Source organism: Muntiacus reevesi, chromosome 22, assembly GCF_963930625.1.
Source record: "Muntiacus reevesi chromosome 22, mMunRee1.1, whole genome shotgun sequence".
Taxonomy (NCBI): domain Eukaryota; kingdom Metazoa; phylum Chordata; class Mammalia; order Artiodactyla; family Cervidae; genus Muntiacus; species Muntiacus reevesi.
The window spans coordinates 30,357,905-30,381,913 of record NC_089270.1 but is presented as its reverse complement, the minus strand read 5'-3'; the positions used below and the strand labels follow the sequence as shown (position 1 = coordinate 30,381,913).

At 35.1% G+C, this 24,009-nt stretch overlaps 1 protein-coding gene across 1 annotated transcript; it reads right to left on the bottom strand.

Moving 5' to 3' along the window:
• Positions 1–2,488: 2,488 nt before the first annotated feature.
• Positions 2,489–22,663, bottom strand: SULT1B1 (sulfotransferase family 1B member 1). Its single transcript, XM_065914320.1, has 7 exons — positions 22,516–22,663; positions 22,111–22,239; positions 19,182–19,279; positions 11,742–11,868; positions 11,018–11,112; positions 7,116–7,296; positions 2,489–3,553 (listed from the first exon to the last, which is right to left on the bottom strand). The coding sequence occupies exons 1-7, from the start codon at positions 22,661–22,663 to the stop codon at positions 3,441–3,443; spliced, it is 891 nt and encodes a 296-aa protein (XP_065770392.1). The 3' UTR covers positions 2,489–3,440.
• Between the last annotated feature and the right edge of the window lie 1,346 nt (positions 22,664–24,009).

Genomic DNA, 24,009 nt, shown 5'->3' with positions numbered 1-24,009 from the left:
ACAACTGATTCAATTTGCTGTATGCCTGAAACTAATACAACTTTGTGAATCAACTATGTTATTGCTCTTGTTTAGTCACTCAGTCATGTCCAACTCCTTTGTGACTCCCATGGACTGTAGCCTGCCAGACTCCTGTTAATGGAATTTCCCAGGCAAGAATACTGGAGTGGGTTGCCATTTCCTTCTCCATAATCAACTATACTTCAATATATTTTTTTTAATAAATGATCAATAAAAATTGCAGTAAAATATAATATATAATAATAATTATGATCCCTAAAGGATTACTGTTGGAGACATCAGTGTGAACTCTGTTTTACTTAATAATGATACAGATAGCTACCTATAGAAACATTTATAAATATACACAGTATACACACATCAAACTCTTTGTTCTGTTAGCTGAGAGGGCTTAGGGTCAATGACAACAGATAAATAATAAACACATCTAGAACCAAAAGCTTAATTTTTATTAATTCTCCAAAAAAGGGAACTAGAGCTTCTTAGAGAAATGGCTGATTCTACAATTAAGACACAGAATACATAAGATGACCCTGAAGCATTTCACAGTGCCAGACATTAATACAATGCTCAAAACAAATAAATGAATAAAAAAAAATCTCTACAATAATGGGAATATGTCTAAAGTATTCTGAAACCAACTAAAAGAGCTCCCAACAAACAAACTGGAACAATTTGAGCAAGGAAATATAGTATTAGTGACATAACCGAAAGTATAATAGGAGTCCTTAATGATTTGAATAAATCATTAATAAGTGATTGAGAATTTAAAAACCCCTCACATAGATAGATTTTAATTTCTGTAGATACCTCACTTTTAGGTAAATAAAGTGTTACTTCCTGCTTATTAAGTGTGACCTACAGACTGTGATTTCCTTCCAAAGACTTAAATGTAAGACCTGAAACCATAAAACTCTTAGAAGAAAATACAGGCAAAACACTGACAGAATCTGTAGAAGTTATATATATACTGATATGTTTGGTTCTGTCGAAACAAAAATAAGTAAATGGGACCTAATTAAACTTAAAAAATTTTGTACAGCAAAGGAAAGCATAGATAAAATGAAAAGACAAGACAACCTACTGGGAGGATGGGAGAAAATATTTCCAAATTTTATGACCAATAAGGGATTAATATCCAAAATATACACACAGATACAACTCAGTATCAAAAAAAAAAAGAAGAACTGAATCAAAAATGGCAGAAGACCTGAACAGACATTTTTCCAAAAAAGATATATTGAATTCCAACAGGAAAAGGAAAAGAAAAAGCTCAACAGGTATGTCCTTGGTAGTCCAGGGGCAAAGAACCTGCTTTCTAGTACAAGTTATTCACCACACCTAGAGAAAGTTGTATGCTGTCTGTATGCTGTAACAAAAAGCACAACCAAGCACAATAATCAAGATTTAAAACCCAGAGCAGCCAAAATTTTAAAAAATAACGAATAAATAATAAAAAGATTTTTTTTTAAGTCCAACATTGCTAATCATCAGAAACAAAAAACACAAGAAGATATCTCACACTTGTCAGAAAGGCTATCATTTAAAAGACTAGAAATAACAAGTTTTGATGAGCATGAGGAGAAAGGGGAACCTTAGTATACACTTTTGGTGGGAAAATAAACTGGCACAGACTCTATGCAAAACAGTATAGAGGTTACTCAGAAAACTAAAGATAGAAGGCCCATGTGATCCAGGAATCCCACTGTTGGTTATAAATCCAAAGAAAACAAAAGCACTAATTTGAAAGATACACACACCCCAATGTTTGTAGCAGCGTTTATAATACGTGAGATGTGGACACAACCTGTGTTCTTCCACTGATGAGTGTGTAAATAAGATGATGAATGGATAAATATTCCATGTTTATTAGCACTGAGTCATATGCCTCAGTCGTACTGCGTGGTACGAATAGTACTGAGTAGTAGAAGCAATGGAATAGTACTGAGTCGTAGAAGCAATGAAATTCTGACATTTGCAATAGTGTAAATACACTTAGAGAGCATTATGCTTAGTGAAATGAGTTAGACAGAGAAAGACACATACTCTATGTCATCCCTCGTGAGTGGAATCTACAAAGTAAAACAAAAGACTATAACATAACAGAAACAGATTCAGAGATATAGAGAACAAACTGGTGGTTACCAGGAGAGGGAAGTATGGACAGACAAAATAGTGGTATGTATTTAAACTATACAAACTACGATGTGTAAAATAAATAAGCAACAAGGTTGTATTCTGCAGCACAGAGAGATATAGTCTTTATTTTGCAATAGCTTTAAATGGGGTACAGTCTATAAAAAATTGACTCACAATGCTATATATCTGAAACTAACATAATATTGTAAATCAGCTATGTTCAATTAAAAATAAAAGAATGCTAATATATCTCTTAGATATAAGAGATCTCTTGTAATGAGACATCTCTTGTAAAAGTTTACCTTAAAACTTACACATATTTACTAAAAGACTTATATTCCAAGGAAAAATCCATCAAAGAGACCAACAGATAGACCTAAGAGTAGAAAAATGGGTGGAAAAGACATTGGATTGGGAAGGTGTGGTGGACATTCAGCCTAGACAATCTTTTGCAGGCACCAGATTGGGAAAGTTTTAATGGTAGATATGATTATATCTAAAATATTGAAAGTATTATTAAGGGATTCACATCTATTCAGATACAAGATGAAGAAACCAAGATGCTCCCAAATGTAACCATATCATGGCAATAGGAAATTCTCAGGAATCATAGGAAGCTGTTGAATTCTGGAAGAACTCTCCATAGGAAGTAGGTTCCAGCCCTCAGCTTAGGTGCTCAGAGCAGAGCTCCTATTCCCAAGGAGTAGCCGTAGGGAGACTAATGATGATCTTTCATCTTTGGAGACTTGAAAATTACATACTCAGAATTTAGAAATTTGGAAAAACAGAAATTAGGTATAGAAACAACATTTCCTAAACCTGAACCATACTATCTGAGACATGAATCATATAATTGCAAGAGAGGCAAGGCCAGATGAGCTAAGACTCACGGAACAATGTGAAATCCCGAAGACAGACAGTAAAGGCACAAAGTGTCCTGGGTCAAATTTTCAGGAAAGGGAAATTGGGGCAGAGCTAGGAGACATAGTACCAGTGTTAAAGCAGCATTTCTTGAGCCATGTTAGTAGGGAGTAGAACTTCATTTTAAACCACAAGGAAAAGGCAGGAACAGTTTATGAAAAGGTAACAGTTGGTTCTTGTTTTAGGGACTCTCTCAGAGTGAGTGAGGACCTGATTAACCACACCGAAAAATCAAAGCTTAGAAGCACATCTTTTTTTCCTTTATAAAACCATTCAATTGCCCAATTTAAACCCTAGCTGTCCTTATTTCACCAAACTGCAGATCAGACTTTTTTCTTCAGATTTTCAATTTAGGTTCCTTAAATCTCTGTACGGAACTGAAGTTCAGTCTCAGACATTTCCTTCTTATAAATGGCATCAAATTTCTCATTTTGGGCCACTGTGAAATAATTCTTCCAGTCACCTGCAATCCCTAAAAATTACAAATAAGAAAACACGTGAATGAATAAAATATTTTCTTTATGAAGGAAAAGCCATTGTATACCAAAAGAAAAGACTGAAAGAGCTTAAAGGAAGCCTTTCCTTGTATTTGAATACCTTAAAATTCATTTCTTCTTTTATTGGTAATTACCTCCATCTATATATAAATAAACAATAGTCTTCGCTGGTGACTCAGATGGTAAACAATCTGCCTGCAATGCAGGAGACCCAGGTTCGATCCCTGGGTCAGGAAGATCCCCTGGAGTGGGAATGGCCACCCACTCCAGTAGTCTTGCCTGGAGAATCCCATGGACAGAGGTGGACTACAGTCCATGGAGTCACAAAGAGTTGGACACAACTGAGTGACTGACACTTTGACATGTTCATAATTAAGCAGACTCTGGTTTAAAGAAACATTATAAAAAGGGTTAGTTTTCTTGTCTAAATTTGCAGCTGTAGAATAATTTCCTAAAGAGATTATTTTAGTGTTTCTAATTGTCCCAGATGATGGGGTTACCACTGGTCACTGAATCAATGATCAGGGAATATTTTACAATCTTTCATGAGTTGCTTTTGGAAACTGTACAAAGAACTGGCCATGAGTAGAGTCAAACTGTGAAACAGAAAGTTGATAATTTCCCAGAAATAATAAATGCAGGTGTTAGGATATTTGGATGACTCTTGTGTTCCCTGAACTCACTAGATACATCTTATTTTAATTTTAGAGGAGAAGAATAGCATTAAAATCAAACATATAGAATCACTGAACAATTTTTATAGAAGTGAAACTGTTGGGATATATATTTCCATTTAATCTTTTATTCTTGGATGCTTAAAACTATTTATTTGAGAAATATACTTTTAATGTACTGCTAATGTGTTTGGAGGAAAACATTACTTTTGCATTTTATTTAACATTAAATTGAACTTCCCTGGTGGCCCAGTGGTTAAGAATCTGCCTGCAAATTAAGGGGACATGGGTTCTGACCCTGATCCAGGAAGATCCCATATGCCATGGGGCAACCAAGCCCATGCACCACAACTACTGAGTTCATGCTCTAGAGCCCATGAGCTGCAACTACTGAGCTTGGATGCCACAGCTACTGAGCATACATGACCTAGAGCCTGTCATCTGCACAAGAGGAGCCACCACAAAGAGAAGCCTGTACTGCGCAACTGGAGAGAGGCCCCCAGTTGCCAAAACTGGAGAAAGCCCATGTGCAGCAATGAGGACCCAGTGCAACCAAAAATAAGTAAAATTTAAAAATAAATAAATACAATCACATTGAATTGCAAGTCTTATTAAACCATGATGGCTTCATGAAGATTTTAAATCATTTTTAACAAGAGACATCCCCATACACAAGATTGTTTCCCTGGTTATTATACTTTATTCTATTTTCACCAGATGTTGATAGTTCTTTGGAATGTATGTGAAGGTAGTTCATATTTGGGATAGTACACCTCTAAAGATGTCATTGAAAAGAGGAAGTGTATATTTAAACAATAAAGAATCATATATAAATTATTCTAATAATCTTCTATAATCTTCTATTTTGAGTATAAATATTATATACACAAACACATTTGCTTCACAAGAGTGAGGAAGCATAAAAAATTTTTTATAAAATAAATTCTGGCCAAATCCCAAGATTTTCTGTTTTGTTGCAGTTTGGGACATAAGCATAAACATTGGACTTTATCATCTCCCTATCATCATTAATATTGTGTGACCAAACTATGACCTTGATTATCCAGAGTGGAATCCTTCAAAACTGTTCTTAGCCCTTTGTTCATACTTCACTTTTGAGAATTTTCCAATATCCATTCTCTAGCATTACAATATGAGCTTCTTGAGTATATATGTGTTATTTACATTCTAGAGAATATGATATGCATATAGTTGTTCATGAAGACCTTTTCTTAAATATTAACTAGCAAATAAAAGATATCTTTTAAGTGTTATTGAAGGAATGAATAAATAAATGAATAGATGTTATATTAGATAAGAACATACTAAACTGCAAGATAATATAACTTCCTACTTTTGTGTATATAATTTTTGGTCAGAAAAAAATACAATGCAAGCTTACATATCTTCTATGAAAATCTTCCCCCAAAGCTTGTGCTTCAGATGTTATTCTTTTCTCCATTTTATCAGTGATGTAACCAGAACTTTGGCAGATTTATTAGTGTATACAACGTCAAAGATTCAAGGAATGGCATAGACTGGATAAACTCCAGAGCAATCTGACCACAAAAGTTGTGTCCTTCACTACTCCCAGGGGGGTGGAAAGAGTGTCTTTCTTATGTACTCTCTTCCTTTGAAGTTGTAGAAACCGTGGAATCCAGATACTGAGGTTATTTCTATACCCTAATGAGATATCATCCAATGGCATCAATTTTCATTACTGGGAGAAAGCTCTCTTGGAAGTTACATTCAATGATCTGGTATAACAAAAATTTGCCTTGTTTAATTAATAAAGTTTTTGGTGGTTTTTTCCTCTGTTTCTTCCACCAGGAAAACATGTGTGTGTTGTTGTGTGCTGTGTTGTATCAATCTTCTTTGTTCAAACTTGTAATACACCATTTACAATGAAAAATTAGCCTTGACCTCTTATACTAGAGCTCAATTTTTAAGTATTGTTTTGAAAATTTAAAAAAAAAAAAACTTAATTTGAAAACACTAGGTGTACACTAAGGTACAGAGAAAAATGTGTTAGAAAAATCTGTAATCATATAATACTTTCAGAATTGAGGGTCTTAATCCACATGTTCATATCCCAGGTTATGTTTACTTTCAGGCACAACAACTGAAATTTTATCTCCAGTTCAGTAAAGAATATTGAAAAGATAGGGTGACATGACTAGGTGGATAAATTCTCACATTTAAGATAATAACGCATTTTTGACCCAAACCACATATGATAACCCACAATTTATAATACTTGACTTACTGAAATAGAGCTGTATTTTGACAATGAATGTCATATTTCTCTATTGTCATCTTAAGTTAACTTTAGATTCCATGTTTACCATTAACATAATTCAGATAGCATTTTTAGGGAAAAAAAACTTCCCACATGTCCTTTCTCTTTGTGGATCCTTCTTAACAAAATGACCACTGCTTTCTAATGATAATGAGTCTATAGAGATGGTACTACACTGACTGACATTAATTTATTGCTGGGAAGAAGGAGGAGGTCTGTGCCAATTTAAACAAAGATTTAAGTTTTTAGAATAAAAAATTACAGAATGACTCACATCAGAAGTGACAAAACCACTCCCTTTTTGCAGGGTCGTAAAGAAAGGGAGAAAGATTATTAGGTACTCAAGGTATTCCAATAACAGGTCTACATGCATTATTTTCTTTAATAATTTCTAATCTAACTCAGCAACTTTTATGGTGGGTAGTTTTAGTGTCCTTATTTTACAGATGAAAAAATTGAGTCCCAAACTGGCTAAGTAACTTGGTAGAGATTACAAAGCTAACCCTCATTTCAGAGCAATTCATAAGAAAGCAAAAAGGAAAAATAAACTCAGAAAATAGTAACCTTTGCGCATAAATGAGGACTTGCTGTGGTCCATCACTTCACTTGGTAGATGTGTATAATTCACTAGAGGGTTGTCCTTCATCATTTCAAATGATGTGTGATGGATTATCTTATCCAAGATCTCATCATCCAGGTTTTTCTCTAGAAATTGGACAACCTTCTTGATTTCTTGCTTTGGATTCTATCAACAGGGTAGAGATACACCCAAGAAAATGGTAAACAATAAATCATTAAAATAGTGTGAAAAAAATCATGAAAATGACAAAAGAACAATAATTTATGTTTAGTGAAGGTAGAGTAGAAATATTTGCTTATACTAAGTCTTATTTTTCATTCAAAGTACAATAATAACAAACCTTAACATAATTATTAATAGCATTTAGTAAAACAGGTTGTAGCAAAAATTTTAAGCTCATTTGCAGTTAAATTTGAAAACTGAATGTTTTAGGGACCCAGTATCTTTATTCTGAATTTATTTTTCTATTACTCCTCCAAATTGGTTTCTTGTTTATAATAATATTTAATAAAAATACTATAATAAATTCAGGGGAAACTGCAGATATTTTTTAAAGTTATAAACACTGATGAAATCTTGCTTGGATGTAAATTATTAAAAACAAATTCCAGTGAAGTTGTAAAGATAGCAAGACCCAAATTACTCACTAGTCATTGAGAATAAGAAGAAAAAAAATCTGAAAAATAAATAACTTTTCAAATTCTAATGGCATTAACTTAACATCTGTAACTTTTTAGGGAGCTAAGCAAAAATCTATATAGATATGTCTAGAAAGATTTTGAAGGGATTAATATCTAAGCTTAATTTAGAAAGATGTGTCAGAGTTTACCAAGATGCAGTCTCCTGAGCAGTTGGAGAATAAATTTCCAGTAAAGAAAATATAACTCTTGGAAGCATCAACTCACTGTGTTCAAGTGAGAAAAAAGAAAAGTGAATGGAGTTAGGGTTGAGTTCATAGGATTGAGAGAAGCTATGAGGCAGGAAAGATGAATTGGGATAAAATTTAGAACATCGTTGGATGTCCTGCTGAAGGATTTGGATTGTATCTGTTATGTAGTAGGGGCACAACTCTTTAATAATGTGTCTTATTAACTCTGTGTATGTTGAGTGTGTGTGTGTGTGTGTGTGTGTGTGTGTGTGTTGAATGTGTTTGCATGTGTATGTTTTGGTAAAGAGTTTCCTATAATGGAAGTTCTGACAATATTTTATGTATCAGACCTTGATGAGAGAACCCTGAGATGGCTATTAATGGGGTGCCAGGGGTTAATGTGACTTAAATGTCAGAAATGATGATAGTGGAGAAAAGAGTAAGAGAAAAGTTAGTGAAAACAGAAAAAAACATATGGACAGGCAAACAAATATAGAGCAATTTCTGTTACATATTTACAGTGTTTGAAGAATAATTTGGAAACTGCCAAAGTATCAGTGACGATGCTAATTTATAGACAAGCAGAAGTTAAAGCAGAGAGTGCTGGCTTCTACTTCTTTTTCACCTCATTGATTGAGAGTTTGAGAATTTATGCATTCATAAACCTGATGTAAATTACTAGGCTTCTCTCTGAATTTTATTCTTGATCTATACTTATAATTTTGTCCTATTAGTGTTTTTATATGAAAACCATTTCTATAACATTGCCTAAAATATAACTATGATAGGAAAAAATATTGTCTAATAAGTTTAATGTATAGTAAGTTTGAGTGAGATGCAAAATACCAGGATATTCTTATAGAACTGATTAGGCCAGACTGCAAATCAATATGCATAAACTGATCTGAAAAAGGCATTTTCAATGAATAAGGAGAGAAATATTTGACACAAGTGTGTCATGTGGGGAGCAGCATGATGTCTGACTCAGAATTTGGATACCAGCTCAGCCTAGGAAATGTATTATTTTGTTTATCCTATGGAGAAAAAGAACTACATCCAGAAGTTAAATTTGCTTTCTTCATAAAGTAAATAAGTTCTACTTTGGTCTCCAGAAAATAAAAAGAAATAGTTGGCACAGAAGGAGAGTTTTCTGTCTTATGAAGAACTTATAACTTAATTCTGATTAACCAAACACTCAACGGAGAGCACCACTTTTTAAAAGCGGTTTCCTAAAACCACTCTAATTTTACAGCTGTCTATTGTGTTGCCAGCAAATTGTCATAAAGTGGCAATGGTAATGTTTAGATCACAGATTCTCTATGAGCTACAAGTAAGTGTGATAGAGAGTGAGAGCCTGGGCAGAGTAGAAAAGGACTCTTACTGATAAGACATGAGAAATGCCCTGAGAGTTTCTCAGAAATACATGCAACAAGAGAGATTTTACATAAGGTAAGGTTTCTGTGCTGAGTAGGATCAAAACAAAAAAAGTGAAAGTGTTCCTCACTCAGTCCTGTCCAACTCTTTGCGACCCCGTGGACTGTAGCCCACCAGTCTCCTCTGTCTGTGCAATTTTCTAGGCAAGAATACCAGGGTGGGTTGCCATTCCCTTCTCCAGAGGATCTTCCCAATCCAAGGATTAAAATAGAGTCTCCGCATTGCAGGCAGGTTCTTTATTGATGTTACTCAGATATTTGTAAGGAGAAGGAAATGGTAAGCCACTCCAGTACTCTTGCCTGAAAAATTCCATGGATGGTAGGCTACAGTCTATGGGGTCACAAAGTGTCAGACACGACTAAGCGACTTCACTTTCTTTCTATAGTTCTTTTTGGAGAAGGAAATGGCAACCCACTCCATTGTTCTTGCCTGGAGAATCCCGTGGAGAGAGGGACCTGGTGGCCTGCAGGCTATGGGGTTGCAGAGAGTTGGGCACGACTAAGCAACTAACACACACACACACACACAAATGTTTATAACCACTGCTCATTCATTCATTCAAGTAATCACTTATGCATACAATAAGTGACCTAGTGGTAGGTGTTGTAAGTACTGTGGATGCAGTTACAAGAAAGATAGATATGCCTTCCACCAAGAATCTGAAATTCTACAAGATATCCTTATTTGCATGTTCAGGCTTTTACAACTAGATAAGCTTGGTTTCCATGTTTGTGTGTGTGCGTATGTGTGTGTGTGTGTGTGTGCATGTGTGTATTTCCTAATGAAATAAAATAGCCTGAGGATAGGCCTGGAACTTTGCAATAGTCTCTAGGCTAATACTAGTTCATGTGGGAGACTAGAAAAATCTTTATGAATCCCTGAACTAACAAGAAGAATGTAAAAGAGAGGGGCACACTTAAGATATAATAGGTAGGGCATGTGAACCAATGGGATGTTCAGGAGAAAATGGAACCATATTCACTGCATGAAAGTCAATGAGGACAATTTACTTTCAAACTTTCAACACTGAATGAACAACCAAACATCATTAACCAAAAGACAGAATAAAAGAAAAGGATTACCTATTGGAGAGAGAGAGAAGCAAGATGAGTTAATTTTCAGCTTGTTAAATTTGAGGGTCATCTTAAGAAAAACAAGGATCTGAATTCAGGTTAGAAGTTAAAATGGAGTTTTTGGTGGGTAATTAGCACATAGTTTTGGCAACAGTGGGCATAGATATGATCATCAATCCATAACAAAGAGTTCAAAAAAAAAGATGACTAAATGATAGAGATTCACAGGAAAACCATGACAAACAGAATGATAACCCATTTAATGAAGGAGACAAATTTGAAAAGAAAGGTGCTCAAGAGAAACACAATGATTAAAAAGGATAAGAGGATAAAAATGTCACTGATTTCACAGATTTATTGAAAATCTTAGCAAGATCTGGGTAAACAGACATGGAAAATAGGCAAAGCAGTTATATCATTTGAACTCCATAGATTAATTGATAAAACTATTAATCCTTTTGCTCCAGGATGTAGTTGAGGAATTATCTACAATGTATTTCTACTATTTTACCTCTTTCATATCTTCATAGAATAAGAAAAGTATTGGGTGTTCTTCCTTTTTCTTCCACCAACTTTTAACATGATTAAACCAGGAACCATAGGCCACTAAAACAAGAAAAACAGCTTATTTCCATAAACATTTATCAAATTAAAGATTTGTTTGTGAAAAATAAGTCAAATTATACAAATATTTTGTGGAATTTAGTAATAAAGGAACTAAAACTATAAAGTCTATGTGAACAAGTATATATAATCAGCTACTTATGGATGCACAAATTTCAGATTTTTAAATATATTAATTACAAAAGAAACATTTCAAAAGGAAACACATTGACCTCCAATAGGTTACACTTGGCCACATGCAGAAGAAAACTATTCTTTTATGAAGTACTCATATCACTTATTTATCTAACTACTGTAAATATATGTATAAAAGATCTAACTAATGATTTGGGCAAATAAATTTCTGTTGTGAGTAGGAACTTAGAATGGGTTTTAGTGACTGAAAAGAGGTTTGAGAATATTTTCATTAAGCTGATGTTTAATACCAGGTTATATATTGAATGTCATAGCAAAATATTAAATGCACTTGCTTTAATTTGAAATGATTTTTTAATATACTTGTTACTGATTTGGAAAAAGAAGTGTTTTGAAAGGGAAATTCATACTTATAATGGTTAGTATTATTAAAAATATTTTTTAATGACATTAATTTTTAGCTAAGGCCATCCTACCATTTCCAGTCAAGAATTTCTCTAGATATTCTCCCCAGGTTCCAGGAAGAGGCTGCAAATTATTCATTAAGTCAAAGTGGTAAAATGAGACAGCAACATCCTTGGCATTTCGAGCCAGATAAATGATCTGTAGGGGGAGGATGAAGAAAATCAAATGCATGATATTTTATTTAAGAAAAAAAGTAACATACAGTATGCATGTAAAAAAACATATTTTAAATCCATGAAATTAAAAACAGCGAACTATTAAGAAAATTAATAGAAAAGAAAAAGTTGGATCTTTCTTAAAAAAAATCAACAAAATTGATAAATATCTACCAAGACTGACAAAATAGAGAGGACATAAGTTACTGATAATAAGAAGTCTTTGGATATGCAGGTACAAGAGATATGTGGAAAATCTCTAACTTCCTTTCAATTTTGCTATCAATCTAAAATTCTTTAAAAATAAAATTACTGTAGAAAATAAAGTCTGTTAAGGAATGAGGGAGTATTTTTACTTTTCTTTTTTTTAATTTACTTTTTATTGAAGGATAATTTCTTTACATAATTTTGTTGTTTTCTGTCAAACCTCAACATGAGTCAGCCATAAGTAAGTGTTAGTCGCTCAGTCGTGCCCGACTCTTTGCAACCCCAAGTACTGCAGCCCACTAGGCTCCTCTATTCATGAGATTTTCCAGGTAAGGATACTGGAGTGGGTTGCCATTTCCTTCTCCAGAATCAGCCATAGGTATACATACATCCCCTCCCGTTTGAACCTCCCTCCTTACCCATCCCATGCCTCCAGGTTGATACAGAGCCCCTGTTTGAGTTTCCTGAGCCATACGGCAAATTCCCGTTGGCTATCTATTTTACATATGGTAATGTAAGTTTCCATGTTACTCTTTCCATATATCTCACCCTCTCCTCCTCTCTCCCCATTGTCCATAAGTCTGTTCTCTATGTCTGTTTCTCCATTGTTGTCCTGTAAATAAACTCTTCAGTACCATTTTTCTAGATTCGGTATATATGTGTTAGAATATGATATTTATCTTTCTCTTTCTGACTTACTTCACTCTGTATAATAGAATATGATATTTATCTTTCTCTTTCTGACTTACTTCACTCTGTATAATAGGTTCTAGGTTCATCCAACTCATTAGAACTGACTTTTTATGGCTGAGTAATAATATTTCATTGTGTATATGTACCACAATTTCTTTACCCATTCATCTGTCGATGGACATCTAGGTTATTTCCATGTTTTAGCTATTGTGAATAGTGCTGCAATGACCAATGGGATACATGGGTCTCTTTCAATTTTGGTTTTCCCAGGGTATATGCCTAGGAGTGGGACGGCTGAGTCATATGGTGGTTCTATTCCTAGTTTTTTAAGGAATCTCCATACTGTCTTCCATAGTGACTGTATCAATTTACATTCTCACCAACAGTGCAAGAGCATTCCCTTCTCTCCACACTTTCTCCACCATTTATTGTTTGTAGACTTCTTGATGATGACCTTTCTGACCAGTGTGAAGTGATATCTCATTATAGTTTTGATTTGTAATTATCTAATAATGAGTGTTGTTGAGCATCTTTTCATGAGTTTGTTAGCCATCTGTATGTCTTCTTTGGAGAAATTTCTGTTTAGGTCTTTTTCCCACTTTTTGATTGGGTTGTGTGCTTTTCTGGTATTGAGTTGTATGAACTGCTTATATATTTTGGAAATTAATCCTTTGTTAGTTTTTTCATTTGCTGTTATTTTCTCCAGCTCTGAGGGTTATCTTTCACCTCGCTTATAGTTTCCTTTGCTGTGCAAAAGCTTTTAAGTTTAATCAGGCCCCATTTGTTTACTTTTATTTTTATTTCCAATACTCTAGGAGGTGGGTCATAGAGGATCTGCTTTGATTTACATCATCGAGTGTTCTGCCTATGTTTTCCTCTAAGAGTTTTATAGTTTCTGGTCTTACATTTTTAGGTCTTTAATCCATTTTGAGTTTAGCTTTGTGTATGGTGTTAGGAAGTATTCTAATTGCATTCTTTTACATGTAGCTGTCTAGTTTTCCCAGCACCATTTACTGGAGAGCCTGTCTTTGCCCCATTGTATATTCTTGCCTCCTTTGTCAAAAATAAGGTACCCGTAGGTGCATGGGTTTATTTCTGGGCTTTCTATCTTATTCCATTGGTCTATACTTCTGTTTTTGTGACAGTACCATACTGTCTTGATGACTGTAGCTTTGCAGTATAAACTGAAGTCAGGAAGGTTGAGTCCTCCAGCTCCATTTTTCTTTCTCAAGACTGCTTTGGCTATTCAGGGTCTTTTGTGTTTGCATATGAATTGTGAAATTTTTTGTTCTTGTTCTGTGAAAAATTCCATTGGTAATTTGATAGGAATTACATTGAATCTGTAGGTTGTATTTGGTAGTATAGTCATTTTCACAATATTGATTCTTCCTACCCAGGAACAGGGAATATCCTTCCATCTGTTTATGTCATCTTTGATTTCTTTCATTAGTGTCTTATAATTTTCTGTGTACAGTTCTTTTGTCTCCTTAGGTAAGTTTATTCCAAGATATTTAATTCTTTTTGTTGCAATGGTGAATGGGATTGATTCCTTAATTTCTCTTTCTGATTTTTCATTGTTAGTATATGGAAATGCAAGTGATTTCTGTGCATTGATTTTGTATCCTGCAACACTGTTAAATTCACTGATTAGCTCTAGCAATTTTCTGATACTGTCTTTAGTGTTGTCTATGTACAGTATCATGTCATCTGCAAACAGTGAGAGCTTTACTTCTTTTCTGATCTGGATTCCTTTTATTTATTTTTCTTCTCTGATTGCTGTAGCTAGGACTTCCAGAACTATGTTGAATAATAGTGGCAAAAGTGAACACCCTTGTCTTATTTCTGATCTTAGGGGGAAGGCTTTCAGTTTTTCACCATTTAGAATAATGTTTGCTGTAGGCTTATCATATATGGCCTTTATTTGTTGAGATTGGTTCTTTCTATGCCCATTTCTTGAAGAGTTTTAATCATAAATGGGTGCTGAATTTTGTCAAAGGCTTTTTCTGCATCTATTGAGATTGTATTATGATTTTTATCTTTGAAGTTGTTAATATGGTATATCACATTGATTGAATTGCATATATAGAAGAATCCTTGCATCCCTGGAATAAACACAGTTTGATCATGGTGTATGAGCTTTTTGATATGCTGTGGAATTCTGTTTGCTAAAATTTTGTTGAGAAGTTTTACATCTATGTTCATCAGTGATATTGGCCTGTAATTTTCTTTTTTGTGTTGTCTTTGTCTGGTTTTGGTATCAGGGTGATAGTGGCCTTGTAGGAAGAGTTTGGAAGTGTTCATTTCTCTGCAATTTTCTGAAAGAATTTTAAAAGGATAGGCATTAGCTCTGCTCTAAATGTTTGATAGAATTCTCTTGTGATGCCATCTGGTCCTGAGCTTTTGTTTTTTGAATTTTTTTTTTTTTTTAATCACAGCTTCAAATTCAGTGCTTGTAATTGGGTTGTTCATACTTCTGTTTCTTCCTGGTTCAGTCTTGGAAGATTGAACTTTTCTAAGAAACTGTCCATTTCTTCCAGGTTATCTATTTTATTGCCATATAGTTGTTCATAAAAGTCTTTTATAATCCTTTGTATTTCTGCATTGTCTGTTGAAACCTCCTTTTTAATTTCTAATTTTGTTGGTTTGATTCTTCTCTCTTTTTGTCTTGATGAGTCTGGCTAAAGGTTTGTCAATTTTGTTTATCTTCTCAAAGAACCAGCTTTTAGGGTTTTACTTTTTTAGCTTTTGGTTTTATTAATCTTTACTACTGTTTTTTGTCTTTTTCACTTATTTCTACTCTGATCCTCATGATTTCTTTCCTTCTACTAATTTTTGTTGTTGTTCTTCATCTTCTTTTTCCAGTTGTTTTAGGTGCAAAGTTAGATTTTTATTCGGTGTTTCTTTTGTTTCTTGAGGTACAATTGTATTGCTATAAACATCCCTCTTAGAATTGCTTTTGTTGCATCCCATAGGTTTTGAGTTATTGTATTTTCATTGTCATTTGTTTCTAGAAATTTTTTTATTTCCCTTTTGATTTCTTTAGTAACCTATTGATTATTTAGAAACATGTTGTTTAATCTCCATGTGTTTGTGCTTTTTGCAGTTTTTTTTTTCTTGTAATTGATATCTAGCCTGATAGCATTGTGGTCAGAGAAGATACTTGATACAATTTCAATTTTCTTAAATTTACTGAGGTTTGATTTGTGACCCAAGATGTGGTCTATCCTGGAGAATGTTCCATGTGCACTAGAGAAGAAGTTGTATTCTTCTGCATTTGGATGGAATGTCCTGAAGGTATAAATGAGATCCATCTCATCTAATGTGTTATTTAACACTTGTGTTTCCTTATTAATTTTCTGTTTTGATGATCTGTCCACTGGTGTGAGTACAGTGTTAAAGTATCCTACTATTACTGTGCTACTGTCAATTTATCCTTTTTTGTCTGCTAGTGTTTGTCTTATGTATTGAGGTGCTCCTTTCTTGGGTGCATAGATATTTATGATCATTATGTCTTCCTCTTGGATTGATCCCTTGATCATTATGCAGTGTCCTTCCTTACCTCTTGCAATCTTCTTTATTTTAAGGTCTATTTCATCATACATGAGGATTGCTACTCCAGCTGCTTTTTGCTTCCCATTTGCATGGAATATATTTTTCCATCCTCTTACTTTCAGTCTATATGTGTCTCAAAGTCTGAAGTGGGTTTCTTATAGACAGCATATATATGGGTCTTATTTTTGTATCCATTCAATCAGTCTATGTCTTTTGGTTGGAGCATTTAATCCATTTACATTTAAAGTAATTATTGATATATATGTTCCTATTGCCATTTTCTTAATTGTTTAGGGTCGATTTTGTAGATCGTTTTTCTTCTTTTGTATTTCTTGACTACATATGTCCCTTTAACATTTGTTATAAAGCTGGTTTGGTGGTAATGACTTCTCTTAACTTTTGCTTGCCTGAAAAGCTTTTTATTTATCCATCAGTTTTGAATGAGATCCTCGCTGGGTACAGTAATCTTGGTTGTAGACTTTTCCCTTTCAGTTCTTTGAATATATCCTGCCATTCCCTTCTGGTCTGAAGAGTTTCTGATAAAAGATCAGCTGTTAAGTGTTTGGGGTTTCCTTTGTATGTTACTTGTTCTTTTTCCCTTGCTGCTTTTAATATTCTTTGTGTGTGTGTGTTTGTGTCATAGCTTAGTTGGTAAAGCATCTGCCTGCAATGTGGGAGACTTGAGTTCAATTCCTGGGTCAGGAAGTCCCCCTGGGGAAGGAAATGGCAACCCACTCTAGTATTCTTGCCTGAAGAATTACATGGACAGAGGAGCCTGGCAGGCTACTGTTCGTGGGATCACAAGAGTCAGACATTACTTAGCACTATCTTTTTCTTTCTTTGTGCTTAGTCTTTGTTAGTTTGATTAGTATGTGTCTTGGCATGTTTCTCCTTGGGTTTATCCTGTATGAGGCTCTTTGTACCTGTTGAACTTGATTGACTATTTCCTTTTCCATGTTGGGGACATTTTCAACTATAATCTCTTCAAACATTTTCTCATATCCTTTCTTTTTCTCTTCTTCTTCTGGGACGCCTATATTTCGAAAGTTGGTGTGTTTGATATTGTCCCAGAGGTTTCTGAGACTATCCTCAGTTCTTTTTATTCCTTCTACTTTATTCTGCTCTTCAGAAGTTATTTCCACCATTTTATCTCCAGCTCACTGATTCCTTCTTCTGCTTCAGATATTCCTCTATTGAATCCTTCTAGAGTATTTTTAATTTCAGTAATTGTGTTGTTTGTATGTTTATTCTTTAATTCTTCTAGGTCTCTGTTAATTGATTCTCGCATTTCCTCCATTTTGTTTACAAGGTTTTGGATCATGTTTACTATCATTATTCTGAATTCTCTTTCCTATTGCCTATTTCCTCTTTTTCCTCTTCTTCTTCTTTTTTTCTTTTTGGCTTCTGGTTTCTAGTTTGTTCCTTCATTTGTGTAGTATTTCTCTGCCTTTTCATATTTTGTTTTAACTTATTGTGTTTGAGGTCTCCTTTTCCCAGGCTTCAAGGTTGAATTCTTTCTTCCTTTTGGTTTCTGCCCTCTTAAGGTTGGTTCAGTGGTTTGTGTAAGCTTATTATAGGGAGAGATTTTTGCTGAGTTTTTCTTTGTTTGTTTTTCCTCTGATGGGCAAGGCTGAATGAGGTGGTAATCCTGTCTGCTGATGACTGGGTTTGTAATTTTGTTTTCTTTGTTGTTTAAATGAGGTGTCCTGCACAGGGTGCTACTGGTGGATGAGTGATGCTGGGTCTTGTATTCAAGTGCTTTCCTTTGTGTGAGTTCTCACTATTTGATACTCCCTAAAGTAAGTATTCTGGTAGTCTATGGTCTTGGAGTCAGTGCTCCCACTCTAAAGGCTCAGGGCTTGGTCTTTTCTGTCCAGTTGGCTTCATTTGAAAATGAGCTACTTTAATTAACTTCTCTCCACTGTGACATCAGAGACCAGGCTTGTCCTTCTTCGTAGAGGAGACTCCACCTCAGCCTTTCACGAGGTGCTCATTCTGAGTCCTGTGGCCCTGGAGTCAAACCATTTCTCCCAAGTTTAACAACAAAGTCGAAAATCTCCATGAAATCAAGAATGCATGGCCAGGAGGGGGTCAACTGTCAGAAATACTTGAGCTCTGAGCCAAGCACTGCGTTGTGACACTGGTGTGTCACCTTGAGCAATCCACTTGATCTTTCTGAGCCTCTTTGCTCCTCCAAGACAGAGCCTGAGAGTGCGGCAGCCCAGGAGCAAGCAGGTGTTTTGTCTGTGGTCTCCGCGCCTGTGCGCTCTGCCCAGCCAATTCCAGCCCCGGTGCACTGTGAGCTCCTGCAGGCGCCTGGGCAGCCAGGCATGCAGCTCCTGCTCCAAACAACTTTTCATTACAAAATTCAACAACTTAGAATTTAACAACTTAGATTCCAACATGTGACAAGCTAGTAAATGCCAGATAGATAATCTGAATAGCTTCACAATATTGAAAAAAAAAAAAAAAAAGTTTCCAATTTAAAAGTTTTCCAAAAGCAAACACCCAGGCTCAGGTGTCTCACTGAAGAATTTTACCAAACAAATGAGAATTGACAACTTTATGTTGAGTTTTCAGAGAAGGTCAGACTATTGAGGACAGCTGGGAAATAGTAGTAGCAATATTCTGCTGAGATAAGGATTCTGTTCCTACATAATTTTGGAAATTTTGAGTATGCATGTTAAGCTAAAACATACTGTGTTTTTAAAAATTTAAACACTTTCTTATATAGCTCACTTCTTATGGTAACAGGTGAACAAAGCATTTGAGCAATTACTTTACTATGTGAGTGAGAAAGAGTTAAAAGTCATGTTAAAAACGGACTTGCTGTTTAGAGTATACCTTGCAGTTGTTTTCCCAGAAAGATTTAGGAATGAGATCAATTGGCAGATGTGTTTTCACAACCCGGGGTGATGGATTCTTCTCCAGTTGTTCTAAACCTGAGGAAATTTAGTTTGGTTACATAGGTACTACAGTCTCCAACGAGCCTGCATTTTCTGAATTTCTCAACCAACCTTTTGAAATACTTTTGAGCAGTATATAATGTTGTTAAATTTTGAACAAATCACATGCCTCATTAACGTGGATTCTAAGAGCCAGTATTTTCTAATGAATAAGAACTTGGGTTCTCTGTTAGCCTCTTTGGGTTCAAATCCTAACTTTCTCACTTATTCATCATAAAGCATCTGAAAGTATCCCAGAGTTTCAAGGCTTCACTTTCTTCACCTCCAAAATGAGGAGTAATAATACCAACCTTAGCAATTTGGAGTTTCATCATACCTCATATTGACTTTTGCTTTGCAACAGCTATTGTATTGATAGTATAGATGATATCTTTGTAGAACATCAGCTGCTATATCTGCATTTTCATTATCTCCTTTATGAGTCATATATATATATATGTATATGTGTGTATATATATATACACACACACACTGTGTATATACTAAATGAAATCTTGCTTCATTCTGTCTCCTAACTTCACTGAAAGATTTCTCTGCCTTTTCTGTCTTGTGATTATTTTGCCATGCAAGGACCTTTAAAAGATCCTCCTACACACATAAATATGAATGTTGGGAATATGTAATGACATCTCAAGTATGCACATTCAGACTCCAGAATAGATCTGAGTGTGAGTTGACTCTTCTTCACCTGCTAGATCTCACCTACTCCCTCTCTGGTGATGCTTCACAGACCGGCTCCCCACCCTACCCGATTCCCCTGTCCCTTATTACTTTGATTCTATCACTTTTTCATTTAATATTTTTCTATGGTTCTGGAATCTCAACTCATTCTGCACTCATTTGGGTTACTTGTCCCAGAATGATCCTTGAGTTGCAAGCTTTATCATTTCCTTGCTGACTTCAGACAACCACACAGAGGAACACACCTTTTCGGTTGATCCTTGTCTAACTGTAGAAGTAATGAGTTCTAGTAGGGGAGAGAATCTGAATTCTTCTCTTTACACTGATAGATACATTCACCACCATAATAGTGTCTTCTTATCCCATGTTTCTAGCAGCATTCGAGAGCCAGTCCTTGCTTTTGAACCCTTCTCACTTGCCTACAGGACACCTTGTCTGCTGATTCTTAGTTCACTGAATATTCCTAAGAATCATGAGCCCTGCATGATCTGTCCCTGTCTAGTTTTCAATTGTCTTAAATCTCACTTTTTCAATCTTTCATTGTTGCTGATTTTTGGTGGTGGTGATGTTTTTTTAGTCCCCAGACTGCCACCCAGCTCTTTTCTGCATCTAGGCCACCATATCTACTCCTTCATCTCCCAGAAATATGTCTTCTCTAGCTGTGTACAAAGTTTAAGGTCTCCATTCAGAGCTAAGATCACTAAATATCCAGTCTAAAGTAAAATCTCATGTTCCCTTTCATAGAGCCCTACTCTGGATGTGTTAAACTAGTAGTATTCATATATTGTTAGTTTATTTACTTATTGAAAGTCACAATATTATTGCAAGCTTATTGGGGACAGAAAATCCAGTTTACTTATTGTTTTATATCTAGCCCATAGATCAGTGCATAATTCTTTAGAAACACTCAATAAATGTTTGTGCAATGAAAAAATGAATCAGATTAAAAATAAATTTTGTATTTTAAGAAATTGTACTTCTTTATTTGATTACACCAAGGACCTAAATTAAGAAATTAATCTACCAAATTTATTTATTTAAAAAATAAAGTGTTGTTACTTACAGGACCTGGAAATTATATAGCACACCTGGTGCAACACGGCAAGGTCGTTGGTGGAGAGAGAGTGAGTGGGCCCTGGGTTCTGCTTTTATTTTATTCTGGGATGGGAGGCCTAGGGTTTTAATGGTGAATTTTAAACATAAAAGCAGAAATTTAAACCACAGAAAGAAAAAAAACAAGATTTATTAGAGATCACCTTTTTAAAAATAGATGCCTGTTTGAAATTGATGCTTCATTGGCAATCAAAGCATATGTCAGGCACTTGGATTATGAAAAAGAAAAATACAAATCCAAACTGTTAGGTTTTACACTACAGTTGGCCACCAAGACATCCAGTGATTAGGAAAAAAGAATTAAGCTGCTTTAGGAATACAATGCCAGGCTAAATAGGAGAAATTATAAACAGCCTTATAGGGCTACCAATAAAATATAGGATACTCATATACTGCCAAATTTATTAATAATGAATTTTGTATTTTAAAAAGCATTGGTACTTATTTATTTGGAGCTTCCTCAGTGGATCAGCAGTAAAAGAATCCACCTGCAATGCAGGAGATCCAAGAAATGTGGGTTCGACCCCTAGGTCAGGAAGATCCCCTGGAGGAGGTCATGGCAACCCACTCCAGTATTCTTGCCTAGAGAATCCCCTGGACAGAGGAGCCTGGTGGGCTACAGTCCATGGGGTCGCAAAGAGTCAGACATGCCTGAAGAGACAGAGCATACACACACATTTATTTAATTATAGCAATATTCTAAATTGAAAATTTAATCTGATAAATTTTATAAAGCAGAACTCAGTAAAAGATAAGAAACTTTTTCATCAGTGAGATTTCTAGTCATTTTCCATAACAAAATTCTTTTATCTTTGGTTATTATACCTTGACGTGCATGTGATGGACTAAACTACAGTTTCTCTGTATGCCTTGGTTACTGTTCTACTTGCATGCTTCTATTTCATGTTACCAAATACACTCCATTTATCTTGAATGGAAATCACAGATACAGTAACTAATATGTTACTAATATGTGACTATAAAATTATAATTCCTAGGACATTTAAAATTACCTGAAGTCCTTAGTCCAGGAAGAGCCAGTTCCAACATTGGAACTTTAGCAGTTATAACATCACGCTTACATTTTTCAATATCCCCATCATGTAGAACCATGTCCACAATTTCACTGATCCAAGTTGTACCTGTGGCAAAAGAACATTTTTTTAACCTTCACCTGAATGTGGGGGAAGGTCCCTGTTGGAAGCCTGCCATCTTAATATAGTCTCTTAGAAAATTAATTCTGTAGAATTTCCCCTTCTATGCCCCAAATGTCTATTTTCATATAATCAGGGTAGGTGGCTAGGCTGACTGTTAGGAGTACTAATTTTATTTAGGATATTAACAATTTTGTACAGAAGCTGATTTTCAGGAAACAGAAATTGATGTTAGACCTACATTTGTCAGGTCACAGAACTCACCTGATTTGGGATAAGTGTCTATCACGATGTCATCTGGTCTGCTTTGGAACTGTTCAATTTTTTCCCAGTTGTTAGCGAACGCATAGGTGATGGGACAGCCATGGATTAGCTTCAGATTTTTTCTCAGGACATCTTTTGAGGAAGTCATCTTTGTCCCAGATTATACAAATACCTAATGCACAATCAAATCATGGAGAAAAGAGAGAATGAAACTAAGAAGTTGAGTAACTTGAGTTATTACGACACAGAAATTTGACAGAGTAAAACTGGCCTTTAACACACAGAGAATGAGAGATCTAAATACAAAGGGCGTTTTTATGGGTGTTCAGCAGTAGACTGCAAGAGCAGCAGCTGGCTTAGTGACAAGCAGATCAAAGGTCTTTAGTGGAATGGAAGCCTGGGAAAGAAATAGAACTGAACATTTAAAAATCCCATTTTCCAGAAATGCACTAAAAATATCTGGACCTATCATTCATCATCATACTTCTGTTGAATCTCATTTTTTAAATTTATTTATTTTTAATTGAAGGATAATTGCTTTACAATATTGTGTTGGTTTCTGCCACATATCAACATGAATCAGCCATAGGTATACTTAAGTCCCTTCCCTCTTGGGCCTCCCTTCCAACTCCCACTACACCCCACCCTTCTAGGTTGTCATAGAGCCCCAGTCTGAGTTCCCTGAATCATACAGGAAAGTCCCACTGGCTATCTACTTCACATATGGAGTGTATATGTTTCTATGCTACTCTTTCCCACCCTCTCCTTCCCTTCCCTCCCCACAGTGTTCATAAATCTGTTCTCTATGTCTGCATCTCCACTGCAGCCCTGAGATGCAGTACCATCTTTCTAGATTCCATATATGCATTCGTGAATATGCAGTATTTGTTTCTCTCTTTCTGACTTACTTCATGCTATATAATAGGCTCCAGGTCCATCCACATCTTTAGCGCTGACTCAAATGTGTTCCTCTTTGCGGCTGAGTAATATTCCATTGTATATATGTGCCACAGTTTGTTTTTCTATTCATCCATCGATGGATACATAGATTACTTCCATGTCCTAGTTACTGTAAATAGTGCTGCAGTGAACACTGGGGTATATATGTTTTTTTCAATTAAAGTTTTCTCAGAATACATGTCCAGTAGTTGGATTTTTGGGTCATATGGTAATTTTAGTCTTAGTTTTCTAAGGAATCTCCATATTGTTCTTTCATAGTGGCTGTATCAATTTGCATTCCCACCAATAGTTCAAGAGGGTTCTCTTTTCTCGACAACCTCACTAGCATTTACTGTTTGTAGATTTTTTTTGATGATGTCCATTCTGACCAGTGTGAGGTGATATTTCATTTTAGTTTTGATTTGCATTTATATAGTAACAAGCGATGTTGAGCTTATTTTTATTTGTTTATTAGCCATCTATATGTCTTCTTTGGAGAAATGTCTGTTTAGGTCTTTTGCCCACTTTTTGATTGGGTCGTTTATTTTTCTGGCC

Coding starts and splice junctions, on each gene's coding strand:
- SULT1B1 (XM_065914320.1), bottom strand. CDS start 22,663: ATGACTTCCTCAAAAGATGTCCTGAGAAAAAATCTGAAGCTAATCCAT. Junction 11,113..11,741: donor GAAATTCTTGACTGGAAATG/GTAGGATGGCCT, acceptor TTCTTGTTTTAG/TGGCCTATGGTTCCTGGTTT. Junction 7,297..11,017: donor TCTATGAAGATATGAAAGAG/GTAAAATAGTAG, acceptor CCCTGTTGATAG/AATCCAAAGCAAGAAATCAA.